The sequence below is a fragment of the Pyrus communis genome, chromosome 10 (genome assembly GCF_963583255.1).
Source record: "Pyrus communis chromosome 10, drPyrComm1.1, whole genome shotgun sequence".
Taxonomy (NCBI): Eukaryota; Viridiplantae; Streptophyta; class Magnoliopsida; order Rosales; family Rosaceae; genus Pyrus; species Pyrus communis.
Genome location: NC_084812.1, coordinates 9,598,358 through 9,613,931, shown reverse-complemented (window position 1 = coordinate 9,613,931; position 15,574 = coordinate 9,598,358). Strand labels below are relative to the sequence as shown.

Sequence of the window (15,574 nt, the reverse complement as noted above, 5' to 3'; positions counted from 1 at the left end):
CGGATTGAATTGAATTTCTGCAATGATAATCTATGAATCAAGACTTACAAAATAGACGGTTCAAATCGTTAAAGTTCGATGTGGTGGGCCCACACCGAATCCCCATTTTTAAAAAGAAAAATGGGAATCCCTTTGGATATATATAGAGGTTTGCATGTTATGGATGTATAAAAACAAAACATATAGATGAATTCGATAAAAGGATCACGAACTGTCTATTTATTTGTTACAATGAATTGACTAAGTAATCTTAATTTTAATTTTTTTTTTTGAAAAAAAAAATAACATTTTTATAGTAATATGTAACATAAACAATTCCGATCATAAACACAATAGCTACAAAGTATTTTGAAGAGCAAGTCCATTGCCCCTCATCATCTCTTTCTGAAATTGGGAATATTATCTCTCAATTTATTTATTTTTATAATGAAAAGAAGAGAAAAAAAAAAAAAAAGATCTCGGTCATCAGTATTTAAGTGGTTCTACGCTCCAAAACCCCAAACCCTCCACCACCGAAACCATTGCCCCTCATCATCTCTTTCTGAAATTGGGAATATTGTCTCTCAATTTATTTATTTTTATAATGAAAAGAAGAGAAAAAAAAAAAAAAAAAAGATCTCGGTCATCAGTATTTAAGTGGTTCTACGCTCCAAAACCCCAAACCCTCCACCACCGAAACCACGCCATCACTTGGCGCGAAAATTAGCCCCAATTCATTAGAAACCTTAATTTTTCACAGTTAACTCTCATGCAATCTGCCTTCTACACGGCCTCCAGCTCCCACCAGTTTCAGCTTCCATGGAAAATCAACAAAACCCAATTCGCAGCTCAGAGACCAGTCCCCAACAAGCTCAAAACCTGCTTCAAAGCTCCGACCTTTTCCAATTCTCTAAGAACTTCAATTGGGTACGAACCAGAAGAAAGCCTTGGTAAAGAACCCTTACCCGCCAGGCCAGGTCGGCTTCCGGTCGTGATTCGGAGGTCAGGTAGGGTTTCTAGGTACTTCTGGGATGGTAATTGTTTGCAATTAGTTGGAGTAGATGGCGGTGCGGCGTCGTTCAGTTTCAATTTCGATGATGGGTTCAGAAAATTGTATAGAATCTGTAGTTTGGCTGTTAGGGATTTCTTTATTCCTAAGCAAGTTAGTGGAAGTTATATGGATTATGTGAAATGGAAGTTCTTGCATCGGGTTTTCAGCTCGGCACTACAGGTCCTTGCCACTCAGGTACAAACTTATGTGATAAAAGTGCATCCTTTTTCGATTAATTGATTGAAATTTGAATGAAATATGACAAGCTCAACAGAAGGAGTACTATTATACAGAAAGAATAAGTGAAATAGTTGAGCGTTATAATCCTTGGAAAATAGAATCAAAGATTTTATGAATGAATTTTCGTTTATATGGTTAGTTATACGTGGGGATGCACTGATTTAGGCAATGTTTCGGGCTATTGGGATTGGCTTCTCTCGTTCGCTTCCAGCAGCTGCTGCCCTTAATTGGATCTTGAAGGATGGACTTGGACGGCTGAGTAGATGCATCTACACTGCTAGTCTAGCATCTGCTTTTGATACTAATTTGAAGGTAAGGCTTCTACTTCTGTTATGGAACGGAATTTCCTTAATTGAGGTCGTTGCAGTTAGGGTCTATATCGGTATTTTGGTGTTTGAAACCAAAGTACTGTGGATATTGAGTGCTTATGCTTTAGAGTGATTTTATTAGCTACAAATACATCATTGATTTTGTCTTTTTCTCATTTGTAGAGAGTTCGGTTTTCAACGTCGGTGTTGTTTACTTTGAGCATTGGAGTTGAGTTGCTGACACCTGCATTTCCTCAATACTTCTTGGTTCTAGCATCCTTAGCCAACATGGCAAAACAAATAAGTTTGGCTTGCTACCTAGCGACTGGTGTAAGAACTGAAACATGTTTCCTTGCTTACTTTTATGAGGTTGGGTTTTAGCGCCTTCCCATTTTGAGTGCCAGTGTTCTTCCCTTGTATAAGCAGTCTGCTGTTCATCGAAGTTTTGCAATAGCGGATAACCTTGGTGAAGTTTCTGCAAAGGCACAGGTAGACAATGATATTTCCTACAAATAAGTCGCTATTAGTTATCTATTGTGTACTTGAAAATTGAAACAGGACATATTTTGACTGTTGCGATGATTTTCAGATTCAAACGGTGTGCTTTGATAACCTTGGGCTTTTGCTTGCTGCGCTGTTAAATATGTTGTTCAAGAACAACCAAAGGTTCCTTTTGAACTTCTATATATACAGAACTAATGATCTTTAGTTTACTTAACTTTTCTTCATATTTGATGTCTTCGCTGTTATGATGGTCGATTCTTTTTCTTTGCATGCTTTTCTGACTTGTGATTTATGTGCCAGGTTGCAAACAGTCTTACCATTTCTCGTATACCCCATTTTCTCAGCCATAGACCTTTTGGGAATATATCAAGGGCTTAAACATGTCCATTTACAAACATTAACCAAGGTGACTGAGCATTTTCTCCTTCAGCATCCCGCACTGTGAAGTTTTCCTATGATAACAATCTGATGTATATGCGTCTTACCCTTCAGAGGACTAAGGAAGTGAAATTTCCTGATAAATGCTGTAATTTCATCGTCTAATTTTTGTATGGTTCTCATGTTCAGGATAGACTTGAAATTCTACTAAATAATTGGATCGAGTTAGGTTATGTTCCTGCACCTGCAGAAGTAAGTAAAGAAGAAGGAATTGATTTCCTACGGAGCAAAGGTTAGATCTTTCACATGCATTTCTTATCCCCTTGTTTCAGTGTTTTATATAAGCACATATAAGCTTAAACCAAATGACTGAAGTTTGAATCAGACAAGGGATTATGGCCTATCAGAATAGGGTACCTGGATCCCAAGAATCAAATCCCTGAGTTATCCATGATGACAATGCAATCTACAAGTGCTGACGACTATTACTTCGTATCCATGGAGATCTTGTACACAAGAATTCGAAGGACAAAGCAAGTAAGTTTATTAAATTATTAATCAATGTTCAACCTAGGTGTCCTGTGCTTATGTATCATACTCTAATAGTTATCTTTTCTTTCTCTTGATGATTTCTAGGCGGGCATCCTTCTTTGTTTACGGGAAGGAGCTGGAACTGCGGACGTTATCATGGGTTTGTTGCAGGTAAAATGAATTTTCTTGAAGGAAAAAAAACTTATGAATGATTGATTATTAACTTGGTGTGATGCTTGCACCGTTAAACGGTTTATGGGGCTCCTCATGTTCTGTCGTTTGTGTGATAATTTGCCGTGCAGGCATGCTATATCCGCAAAGCTGTTCTTATGAACAAGTATAAATGGGAGACCGTGGTAGATGCCGGAGATGCATTAGACTCGGCTCCAAAGGAGTGGTCTAAATTGGTTGAGGAGTGCAAGCGCCGTGCACAAGGCGATATGAACGTGTTGACCGAGCAAATTGTGACATTGGGTTGGGCTGCTAAACACATATTATTGAATACGCAAGAACAGATTCGATACAGTTTTGTGGATGACTGAAGATTCTGTATGTCATAGAACCTTGTGTTTTTTTCATTTCTCGGCCATCGGTGGTTTTTCCTTGGTGGTATGGAGAATTTTGGGGAATACACAGAAACTCAAGTGCAACTATTTTGTAACGGATTGTTCTACTTCGATTTGTGTATTAGATGTAGGGCGGGGAAGAGCGAAAAGTAGAAATAAATCGCATCTGTATTTCAGTTCTTTTTCTTCTCACTTGAAAATCTTGAAGCTGCAAGGCAGGTGAAAGGCAAAGATCTTTCTATTGATCATATACAAACCATTATATATACAGTGGAATTGATCAATGTCACACAAACGTATAACTGGATTTATAAGCCTTTTCGGTTTTGACATCAATGTGAAATGCTTGCCTCGGTGCTATAGAACGAGTAATCAAAGCTAAAGTTGGCCCTCTCTTCGTCCCATTTTAAAATCTCCCTTGAATATTTAAGAGCTGCATCGACGCTATCGGGCTGCAGTCCCTTCACCACGGAAACGTACAATTTCTTCCTGGTTAGAGAAGAATAGAGCCTCTTGAACTTTGCTGCAATGTAGTGAGATCCTAAATGACCCAATGAGGGGCTGCTGTTAATGTTGTTGCTGCTCGTGTTGCTACTCGAGCGATTACGACTAATAACTGGACGAAAATCTTCAAACCACTCACAGTGATTTAACGGTACCCGTTCCACCTTATCCTCGAATAAATCAAACTTGTTTAGAATCAAGAGGAAGTCCATCTGTTCAAAGGTCGGATGAGTGACGATGTTTTCAAAGAAAGTCCTGGCCAGCAACATCTTGTTATCGAAAGACCCGTTCCCATCAGCAGAGAACTGATCATAGTCGCTCAAGGACACGCAGAAAATGACCATTCCAACATCTTCAAACATCTCCAACCATTTGCAGTTTTCTCCAAGTCCTCTTGCATTTACTCTAATAAGTTGGTACCTAAGAAGCAATCAGACAAATGAAAGGTTAATTAAAAAGAATGGATTATTATCTCAGTGACCCGTAGAAGTGAAAATTAGAGAATAAGAAAGTAGACGTCAACTCAATTTGTTCAACGGTATAAGGAATCTATTTACTTGCATAAACTTTTACAAACACCTATCCGCACGTGAGCTTTATCAGTTACGATTAATATTTATAAAACACAAACCCTTAGTAAGCACTAAGCAGAACAGGTCCATTTGAATGCGCAATTAACGGGGGAACATACCTAAGCAAAGAGTCATGCTGGTCAGTAGTATTGATGGAATCTTCAGATTCTGCGTTGGGAAATGAGAAGTCCACACAAGCAAGCCCATTAGATGAAGTGACACCTTCAGCATATAATATATCTAGATCTGTGGGCTCGTAGTCTATTCTTAATATGTCAACAGCCTGAAAAGGGAATGAAGACCAGGTCCATTAGATTAAGCAAAAGATAATACTATGATTACTATTGACCAGCATGAGTATCATGCAAACAATTTACAAGAGTTAACCACAGAGGTCACAGGACTTACCCTCTCTAAGAAATAAGTAGCAACACTAGGTAGCATTTCCAATTCATTTCTCCGCTTGTATGTGGCCTGAATGGCTGAATCATTCCACAATTCCTCAACTAATGGTGCATATTCACGAGTAGCCGCTGGAAAAATGGCTTCCAGATTGCCTGACACCATAGTCTTGAGAAGCCAATCAGAGAACGCTTTCAGCCTTGGGCCAATGGAGTAAAGAGTTTTCTCATTGTTTCCTGTTGTTAACCAGCACACAAATTCTATAAGCAATATATCAATTCTAACATGGTTATTCGGAATGCAACCCTCTCCAAGTACGATGCAGACTAACCAACCTGACTAGTGTAATTATAATATACATTGCTAATGAATCAGTGCAAAGGAAAACTCAAGTGTAATAAGTTACTACATATCTTTTGTACTTGTTTTGGATATGAATATCTTATAAAAATTGATATCTAGTTCCGTTACTGTATATAATTCAGTTTCCCAATCTGAACAACATAAACTGAGGTTATGCACATGCACACATGTATCAAGTCAAAGAAGAAATGGAAAAAGTTATAAAATTATAGACTCGTACCATTGGCATCTGTTTGACTGGACGAACATTGCTTCCTCATCCCATCCAAACATTCCTCTTCAAAATGCTCACGGCCCTCAAGAAGCATACCAAGATAACCATACACGTTACTCTGTATTGTACATTTGATATTTTCACGCTCATCCTCCAAGAAAGGGACAGCTTTATATAGAATCTTTGCCTGGAACATTCATACGTGAATGGTTAGGGTTTATATTTGGCAGATAATAAAAATTATATTCTGAAATACCAGAAACGACTTAGAACTGAAAACATGGGGCAAACTTGTTGGCTAAGAAGCCCATCCTAGTTAAGCTATCTTGATTCAAAGCAGTTACTATTCCTTTATAGTATGATTGCTTATAACATAACATGTATGGCCTTGCATGCAATAAATCAATTCAGAATCCCATTGAGATCAAAATATAATTTTTAGCAAGTATGCTTCATCAATATCAAGTTATCAACTGCATATAACTTTAAGGCAGAAAGCTTGACCTAGAACTTGTTTTCTCATTTTTGGTCAACACAAAAACTAAAACTTAGAGAAGCAAGCAAGAAATGTAATTATTAGTACACCACCAAAGATTTTGCTATTACAGCATCCGCAAATTAAAGCATTATGATTAGAATCCGGACCCCTAATTCCTACATACATACGTTACAAATAGGTTGATGTGGAGATATGATCTATCTCTTGAAACTTGAAACATTAATAATTTAATCGAACAAATAATTTCAGATTAAATCAATCACCTGTTTAAATATAGTACTTGTTCCAGAACCATTATATCCAACTAAAAGAATCTTCTGAAGTATTCTCTGCTCAATGTAATCAGGGACGACTCTACTACCCACATAGTTCAGGGATTCTCCACAAGGAGTTGAAGATTTAGAAGGGACTGGTAATGACAAGGCGGCACAAACAAGCTTTGTTCCAGCCTGAAAAAAAGTGATTAATAATAGTTTAATATACATCAAAATCCTAACAAGCAACCAAAACATAACCGAAAAATGTAAGTAATCTTCAGAACAATACCTTGCCCCAAATGTATCCTTTAGTATTTTTCTGGCCCTCCTCTTGGTATGAACCGTCCTCGTTTACCCAAAAGTGTGGTTTACCAGCACATTGAACCCCAGCCAACTGCAATGTTCAACAGAAGGTGTAAATTAACCCTGCACAATAACCAGTTGCAACAACAATTCATATGTCTAGAAAGTCCATCCAACCTGCAACATCCGAAGCTCAACTTTAGTAATTTCCCGACCATTTATATAAACCTGTGTGTTTCCATTGCTAGCATTTGCTTCGATGGGACCCCCAACACTAAGATGGGGACTAATTATCTGGGAAGGCTTCTGTCCTTCCTGTTAAAATTCGACAACAACACAAAATTTCAAAACGTGTTAGCATTTGATGAAACAACAAGAACCAACAAAACAAATCTGAGTAAACAATATTCACCTTTCCCCAAAGACCAGAAACTTTATCATACCAATAGTTCCCTGGTTTTAATTTCTTCGGCGGATTTGGGCAGGTTTGTAATAGAACCAGCTCCTCCGGACAAAGAGGCTGTCCATTCACACAAATATAGTCCGAAGGCAGCTGATTCGCCTCACAAAACTTTTCGGCTTTCATCACCTGTCTAACCTCCAAATCATTCAACAGCCGCTTGAGCATTCTAGAGCACTTCCCCAAGCTCCCTCTTTTCGACTCGTCAATAGGAAACCCAATGCAACTCACACATTTTCGACCTTCGGGCATCGACCCCATTGCCCTAAGCACACAACTACTACAATACTTAGCATCACAGACAATGCAAACCTCCTTCTCAGTAAACCTCGTCCCCTTCAAACATCTATAGCACGCCTTCTTCTTCCCTTTGCTCTGAGGCTCCCGCTTTGCCTGCACAACTTCGGCCTCATCTTCATCAGCTCCATCGTCCGACTCAATATCCCGAAAAGTCACCACCGGCTGCCGCAGTGCACCATAATCCAAAGCCTTACTGGATGAAACCCGAGACGACGGATAGTCCAAGCTCAAAACGGACTCCGTGGAGGCCCAATCCTGTTCTGGTTCGGGCCGGTTCGAATCGCTGTTGAAGTCCACACTCTCCTTCCCGCCACCAATCACATCGGAAAACTCACCCGACCTGTAATTCAACGCGTTCGAAAACTCCGACGCGCCGGAGCTACTCAATTCACCGGACAACGCACACCCAACCACACTCTCCTCACCCCTCTCCTCAAATCCAATCACCGACGTCGGCGAAACCGTCGACTCAGAACCTTCCAACTCCTTCGTGTAATCCTCGCTGCCCCGATCGAAAACGGAAGTCGGAGAGACCGTCGATTTAGACACCTTGAGCTCTTTCGAGAACGGTGCGGGCGCCATCACCGGCTGGACCACCGGCAGGGTCAGCTTCTCGGGCAGCGCAACCCCTCCGACCACCGCCGCCACCGGAATCCTATCGATGTTAATCGGAACCGCCCGCGGGAGATCGTAACTGACCGGAGGACCGTTGTACTCTATCGCGAACGAGTACTGGTCCCCATTGTCGGCGTCGGAAGGCATTTCGTCGGCCGAATCGAGCTCGGAAATCTTAATTTGAGCGAGAGCAGCACAGAATCATCTGCAAATTCAGCACGGGATTATGAGATTGCAAATTCAGAAGGCAATGGCTCGCTGAGGGGTTGATTGGAGGGGAGGGGAGTGGAAATAGTGGAACTGGATTGGGGAAAAGAATGGAGGAGGAGGGGAAATAGTGGAAATTGGTGGGTCAGTGGGTAGCGTTTGGGGAGAAGGAACATGTAATGGGAAAGTGAATGGGCGGAGAAGCGCAGAAAAATACAGCGAGCTGGTATTTTGGATTGGAATCTTTTTTGTTTTTTATTTTTACTTTTTAGTCTTTCTATTTAAACGCCGTAATTATTTAAGGATTATTTTTTGTTACGTCCCTTAAACTTCATTGTGATTCACTCCATCTCCCCCTCACTTCCCTCCCCTAACCCGCATGCCGGTATACCTTGCATTTTATCTATGTGTTACTGTTCGTATATATTTGCAGGGGTTGGTAAAGAAGATTGAAATTCGGTGACTATTTCTTGTTCAGCGGTTTCAATGACGAAATATGGTTGTGGAGTGCTTTTGGTTGCGGTTTGTTTTTTGTGCTGCGAAGTTTTGGTCGAATTGATGAATTTGCCTTGGTGGCTGCTGGCAATAATTTCATCATGGTGGCTGCGGTGACGGGCACTACTTTGTCCACTTGGAGAATAGGAATTAGGGTTTTAGTTTATATTTATCTACTTATTGGGCTGGATTTTTTGTGTATTTCCTAATGTGTTTTGAGTTGTTTTGCCTTCCTTTGAGTTGGCTTGTAATCTCTTTTCGAATTAATGAATGTTACTTCTTGATCAAAAACAATAATAAGAGCTCTCTTGTCCCTAATCAAAACCTTAAGATAAGTTCATCTATCATTAGATTAATCCAAAGGCTCCTATTGAAGAGGACCTCATAGGTCTTCAAAATAAGGACTTAGGTGAGCATATTGATTTTCATCAAAGTTGGTCCACTTTCCTTAGTGTGATCAACCTTGATCAAAATCAAGGTAGTGCTCCTAGAGGTATAAAGTTTTTATCTCAATAAGTGAATACATCAACCCTAGGATTAAAGATCTTCAAGGAAGTTTGTAAAATTTTTGTTTTTCACCCCCACAAAATCCAACACTTATTCAATGGCAGAACCACTCTTTAGATTATAACTCTAAAAATTTGCTCTTGCGTCAAAGGAAAGTGTGTTACGGAGCAATTTTACGGTATGCTCTGATATAACACGTGTATTTATTTTTTATTTTTTAAAAAAAAATTAACATAATCCATATAAGTATGACATATTAATCATGTTACTCATTCATATTATAATACGTGACAAATGTTCCAGTTACACAAAAGATTATTGTGTGTAAGCAAATTTATCAATTTGTGTGGCCGCATAACAATACTCGTATTAGCGATGTAATCATTATTGTTAAAATGAAGAGAAAGTTTGAAAATATTACAATAGTTTAAAAGATGAGAAGTTTCAAATCAAGACGTATGTGTAGAAACTTAATCTACTAAAATATTGGAACACATGCAAATAAGCAGTCATTGTTGATTAATGTTCTTTCTTTGGATATCATAGGACTGCATCTCCAATAACTAATGCTAAAAAAGTCTCTAATTAGTCAAATTTTACGGAATTTATTGTCAAAATTTTGAAAACAACATGCCAAAAAGTTTGAAATTTGGAAACCATAAAACCACTAAATTATTTTTTACATATAATTAACAACTTTTGTATCATGTTCAACTTCAACATTTGTAGTTCTAACCAACCAACCCTACCCCACCTCATCACCTAAACATATGCATAATCTTCTATTACACCAAATAAAAAGTCGAATTAATTATGTTTGATTAGATATATGTTTGCTAGATTCGTGGTTAAATGCGATGGTTCTACAGCAGTGCGGCTTCAATTCGTGACTGTAATGATCATGGATTTATTTCGGGTTTTAGTTGTTTTGTGTTATGTTGGCTCGAATATTGTTTATGCTAGGTTTTGTTGTTGTAGCTTTTTTAGCTGTTTGTGTAAGCCTTGGCTGCTTTAGGTGAGCTTTTTGAGGTTGTTACATTTGCAGTTATGTTAAAATTCGTCTCATTTACACGTCTTGACATACGGTTAAAGTTATTTTCAATGATTTTGCTTTGAATTTAAAAAAAAAATTGTAATAACATGTTCATTTAGAAGTATTTTTAAAATAACTGAAAACACTTTTGATGAAAATATTTTTAAAATCAATTCTTAATAAAAATTTAAGTGGATCATGGAAAAAATTAGAAAGTAAAACACAAGAACGGTTACAAAGTCATCTTATTCCTACCCTTATCTTTTAAAGTTAAGCGTGGTTAAACCGACTACTTTGTAATTCGAACACTTCAAGCTTTCGGGATTTTGTGAATTTGATTCGTATGTGTAAAAATAGTGCACTTTGAGTTTGATTCATATGCCTCTCACAAAAGTCCAATATACAGTAATTACTATATATATATATATATATTCATCCACTTCTTGTCATCTTTGACTCTCTTATAAATCTGATATTCCCCAAGACCAAAAATTAAGTTCAAAAGAGAGAATTCTTAATTGCATGCAAGAGTCAGGACACAGAGAGGTTCCTCACACCTAAAATATGCTTCTTTATATTATTGAATACTACTAAATACAACAACAACAAAACCTTATTCTATTAAATTGGGTTGACTGTATGAATTCTAGAACATTATTGTGCTCCGTTTTGCGCCACGTCTTCCGTTAGCTACAAGTACTCCGGGTCTTTTCTTAGAGTCTATTTCCAAGTATTCCTATGTCTTCCTCTACCAATTTTTCCATGAGCCTTTGTCTCATGATCGCATATTCTAATGAGAGCATTTGTAGGTTTTCGGTTTATATGTCCAAACCACTTTAACCGATTTTCTCTAATCTTATCTTTGATTGCAGCCACTTTTACCTCGGGTATTCTCGTTCTTAATTATGTCATTTTTCGTATGCTCACACATCTAACGAAGCATTCTCATCTCCGCTACACTTATTCTTTCTACATGTTGCTACTTGACCGCATAACATTTTGTGCCATAAAGCATTGCTTACCTTATTATCGTCCTATAAAATTTTCCCTTGAGCTTTAGTGGCCTACGACGGTTGGGAAAACACACCCAATGCACTCTTCCACTTCATCCATCGAGCTTGTATTCTATGGTTGAGATCTTCGTCCAATTCTCCATTCTTTTGCAAGATGTATCGAAGATAACCAGAGCGCTCCCTCTTTGGTACTTCCTAATTTTCAATCCTCACTGCTATATCATTTGGATCCCCATTCCAACGAACTTGCACTCTATATACTTTGTCTTTGATCTACTTAGCTTCCCGCCAAAGATACATATGCTTAAATGTATTTCACGAATAATGAGAAGACTTTTGGTGATGATGCATAGTTTAACACGTTTAATTCGTCTTCTTTTTACAAAGGGGAAGCATACCCCAGAATCAAAGAAGGTGTGATGTCTCAATCATCATTATAAAGTAGACAGAAAAAAAATAAGTTGGTTAAGTTTCTCCAAGCCATCTCTAAATACTTTGCTTGGTGCTTCCATGTTTTCCATGTACAAAATATTTAGCACAAAAAAGGTTCCTTCATAATTTGTTAACATTTTCCCTAATTCTATCTCCTAATTCGTTGGCTTTCAAAAGTAGTCAGTAAAATACGAAAGTTGAATCGTTTATGTGAAAACATGTTAATAACTCTAATTTGACTAGTACACCCCCTAAATTGAGCCAAACAGAGTACAAGGTTGTTGAAGCTTGACTTGAATATATTTACTGTGCTCAACCTTGTTTGCAAAAACTTGACTAGCTCGGCTCACATGTGGGACAAGTAAAATTCGAGCTTTAAACTCAATATGGTATTATAATTTATTCATTTGAACGGAGGAAAATTTGAGCTTAAAATTCGATTGAGCTTAATATTTCTTGCTACTTCTCATAAGTGCTTATCCTCAACCAGATAAAAAAAATTACTTTTATTCAGGTCTTAAGTTTGATTTTTTTTCTCTCAAAGTTACTTGTAAAAAAAATTTGATAGAAGTTAAACAACAAATACACTAAATTAATTAACTACGCAAAGAAACTTTTCCCAAGCATATGTATGTAATTTGTGGTGAATATTTGGCATTCCACATGCCTAAAAGCTTTAGGTTTACAAATAACATGATTCAAAATCCACCGTAACTTAGGCATGAACAATATTTGGATCAAGAAAATGGGAGAAGCATGCATGCATGCATAAAATCCCATATATTAATCACACAACAACAATCAGATATTATATCAATCAAACCCTAAAATCTTCTTGAACCCATTTCCCCTCCACGAGAAGCAAAGCTAGGCGCCGAGCTCAACATCGGCACACAATTCCCATCGGACGTGTAGTGCTGGTGCTTCTGGTTTGGCACCATAGGCAGCGCTTGTTCCGAAACCCTCCACATCTTCACCGACTTATCCAAGCTTCCACTATACACGATCCACCTCTTCTCCCCGGATGTCGACTGATCGTGATCTCTCTCCACAGCCAAGCACTTAACCGGCCCCGTATGCCCCGACAGCACCGACAGGCAAATGTGATCCCCGTCGGGGCCTAATCTCCACACGCAAATCCCCATATCGGCGGAGCCACTGAATACTAAGCAACCGGCCGTGGCCAAGCACAGAACAGCAAGTTTGTGGCCTCTCAAAACACCGCCGTGTTGGAGGTTCTTCTCCCGTTCCCAAAAGTTGACTAGCCCGTCGGACGAGCCACAATATATGATCGAGGCGTCTGTGTTCACAGCTAGGGATGTGATTGCGTATTTCTGCTTTAAGAGCGTTTGTGAGAAGAAGTGCTTAGTACCTTTTCCTTGTAGCTCTTTCCGCCAAATCTTAACCGTTCCATCTGCGGAAGCGGTGAAGACCAACCCATCAAATCCAACAACCAATGCATTCACGGCGTCGTCATGAGCGTTGATCGACTCCAAGCACTTGAAATCGGAAACCCTCCATACCTTAAACGTTTTATCCCACGACGCAGAGTAAAGCAACGTTTGATCTTCGCTCAAGCTCAAGCATGAGATGGAGTCAAAATGCTTGATCCATAGGACTTTGCTCTTGCCTCTCACTTCAACGTAATTACTCGGCTTCATGGAACACTTAATGTAATTCTTCAACGTCGGTAAAGTTCCTATGCGCTTGTGGTTTGCGTTCTTGGAGGACACCTTCCAAACCCTAATTTTCCCGTCTTGATGACCGGTGAAGATCTTCTCCCTCGCTATGATTATCGCTTTAACCAACCCACTGTTCGATTTGAACCCCGAATACTCTTTGTGCTGCTTCCAAATCCGAATGTTCTTGCTATCCGACCCCGTGTACAACAAGTCTCCAGAGGCGGCCAGTGAGTATATGTGACCTTCCTCGCGCACCAACGCGCCTATGGGGACGTTGGGGGAGAAGTTATCGTTAGCCGTATCTGAAGCATTATTATTATCGTCGTTGTTGATATTGTTGTTCATATGAGAAGACCATGGCGACTTATTCAGAGGAGACAAAGCGGTCTCCTCCGCCACCATCGAGTCTGGCTCGTAGCTTGGGGGATCGAATCGAATCGAAAAACCCGAGTTGTCGTGGTCCGGGAAGTTCTTTAACCCTTCGAACTTTTGGATACGAATGCTGTTCTCTTCGGAGAATATGCGGTTGTCTCTGGACGAGCTTTTGATGGATTACATATAATCGTGAACAAATGAAAGGAATAAAAGAGGGAAAACCAGGTGTTTTTTCTTTTTTTTTTTTGGAAGAACCAGGTGTTAAGGAGGCCGCAGGCTTTGAAAAGCAGCAACTGCAGGCTGGGAATTTTCCCTTTTTTTTTATTTTTTATTTTTTTTATAACTTTTTAGTAAAAAATACAATAAAATTAGATTTTCCCTTGGCAGCCATTGTGGATGATGGGCTGGCCAATCATGTGGCGCCACGTCGGATATACCCAACAGAACGGAGATAAAGGTAAAGCTGCAGGTTGGATTGTGACTTGGTCAATGGACCAAAATTGGTCGGCAGGCTTCGTGCTTGGATAATGATTGTGGTAAAGAGATGGATAAAATAGGAAACACAAGAGACTTGATCAAATTATTACCCAAATTTTATGTATTTTCTTATCTTATGTTATTATGTAAGCATTAATTACTATTATCTTGTGTTATTATGTGTGTTTCTAGCTTCAATTAGCTAAGTGTCCAATAAAATCATAAGAAGGGAAAAACAAGAGACTTAATCAAATAAAATGAAGAATCTCATTGATCAGAAATACCATTGTATGATTACATATACAAAACCTACGCTCGGAGGACAAAATTTTGCATCACCTTCTGATGAACTTGTAAAAGATAACGCTTCTTCGGCAAAGAAGCCTTACCATGAGACATCATGAAAAATGTTTTCATAGTCATTTTCCAAGCGAACAGACAACAAAACCACAACCAAAGCCAAAAAGAACAACACAACACTAAACAAACTCTTTAGAGGTACAATTCCTCAACTGCAAGACACCTAACCAACATGAAAGATAAACTCACAAGGCAACTCTACTGGTCAAACTCAACACTGTCAAGACACACAAAATAGACATCATACCATCACTTGAAGACCTCGCAATGAAAAACGACATAAAAAAATGGCTATGAATCCCTCAAACCACTGCTATGACCCCTTGAAGGAAATACCACACCACCATCTAATGATCTTGCATCGTTGAAAACAAATTTTGTTATGAGTCCCCTTCAACAAATGTCGAGTTTCCTCATAATCCTTCCTAAGCGCACAAACAACAAAATGACCAACTCATATTTCAACAACAATTGTCACTTTAAAATTCAAGTTGAGCAGTTTGTTATAACTGCTTAAAAAGCTCTCTTCCTAAAAAGGAGAGAGTGACCACAACCTCAACCATAAAGGCACTTCTTGATAAAGCGAGAGTGTGACAACTACTAGAAACATGAAAAGAAAGAGAAAGAAGGATAGCCTCCGACCCCATGCTTGGGCTTGGCGGCGGTAAATTTTTTTCTTTGATTTCTCTCTAAAAAACAAGAGTATTGATTTTTGTATAAGATAAAACTTCCATTTCCTTCTTGAGGATGAGCTCATTCCCTCACTTGCAAATCACGTATATTCACACTAAATTTTGTACAATCGTAACTCTCAATTTCTTAATCATCATTTGAAGATCATTTGATATATTGGACGACTAAACGATTTCCTATTCGAGTGATTATTTTGTAAAGATGATCTTCAAATGAAGATTACGAAATTTAAAGTTCCGATTATAAAAAATTTA

The 15,574-nt window shown here is 38.7% G+C and overlaps 3 protein-coding genes across 3 annotated transcripts; 1 reads left to right on the top strand and 2 right to left on the bottom strand.

Annotated features, from left to right (window-relative positions):
- Positions 1-649: 649 nt before the first annotated feature.
- Positions 650-3,569, top strand: LOC137747188 (protein root UVB sensitive 4). Its single transcript, XM_068487237.1, has 10 exons — positions 650-1,225; positions 1,436-1,582; positions 1,762-1,908; positions 2,005-2,067; positions 2,168-2,244; positions 2,383-2,488; positions 2,650-2,752; positions 2,846-2,997; positions 3,097-3,162; positions 3,294-3,569. Exons 1-10 carry the CDS (start codon positions 749-751, stop codon positions 3,531-3,533), a joined length of 1,578 nt encoding a protein of 525 aa, XP_068343338.1. The 5' UTR covers positions 650-748; the 3' UTR covers positions 3,534-3,569.
- A 208-nt stretch (positions 3,570-3,777) lies between these two features.
- Positions 3,778-8,455, bottom strand: LOC137747187 (extra-large guanine nucleotide-binding protein 1-like). The gene is made up of 8 exons (XM_068487236.1): positions 7,084-8,455; positions 6,849-6,986; positions 6,658-6,762; positions 6,375-6,560; positions 5,619-5,799; positions 5,042-5,271; positions 4,753-4,916; positions 3,778-4,481 (listed from the first exon to the last, which is right to left on the bottom strand). Exons 1-8 carry the CDS (start codon positions 8,191-8,193, stop codon positions 3,890-3,892), a joined length of 2,706 nt encoding a protein of 901 aa, XP_068343337.1. The 5' UTR covers positions 8,194-8,455; the 3' UTR covers positions 3,778-3,889.
- A 3,927-nt stretch (positions 8,456-12,382) lies between these two features.
- LOC137749063 (protein JINGUBANG) lies at positions 12,383-13,953 on the bottom strand. Its single transcript, XM_068489246.1, has one exon. The coding sequence runs from the start codon at positions 13,815-13,817 to the stop codon at positions 12,558-12,560; it is 1,260 nt and encodes a 419-aa protein (XP_068345347.1). The 5' UTR covers positions 13,818-13,953; the 3' UTR covers positions 12,383-12,557.
- Between the last annotated feature and the right edge of the window lie 1,621 nt (positions 13,954-15,574).

Bases quoted from the DNA above. Each gene is read 5' to 3' on its own strand.
- LOC137747188 (XM_068487237.1), top strand. From the start codon at position 749: ATGCAATCTGCCTTCTACACGGCCTCCAGCTCCCACCAGTTTCAGCTT. The intron at 2,753-2,845 runs GTTAGATCTTTC...AGTTTGAATCAG, and splicing joins TGATTTCCTACGGAGCAAAG to ACAAGGGATTATGGCCTATC. The intron at 2,998-3,096 runs GTAAGTTTATTA...GATGATTTCTAG, and splicing joins GAATTCGAAGGACAAAGCAA to GCGGGCATCCTTCTTTGTTT.
- LOC137747187 (XM_068487236.1), bottom strand. From the start codon at position 8,193: ATGCCTTCCGACGCCGACAATGGGGACCAGTACTCGTTCGCGATAGAG. The intron at 6,987-7,083 runs GTGAATATTGTT...GAATTTTAACAG, and splicing joins TTTCTGGTCTTTGGGGAAAG to GAAGGACAGAAGCCTTCCCA. The intron at 5,272-5,618 runs GTACGAGTCTAT...GGTTAACAACAG, and splicing joins CAGTCAAACAGATGCCAATG to GAAACAATGAGAAAACTCTT.
- LOC137749063 (XM_068489246.1), bottom strand. From the start codon at position 13,817: ATGGTGGCGGAGGAGACCGCTTTGTCTCCTCTGAATAAGTCGCCATGG.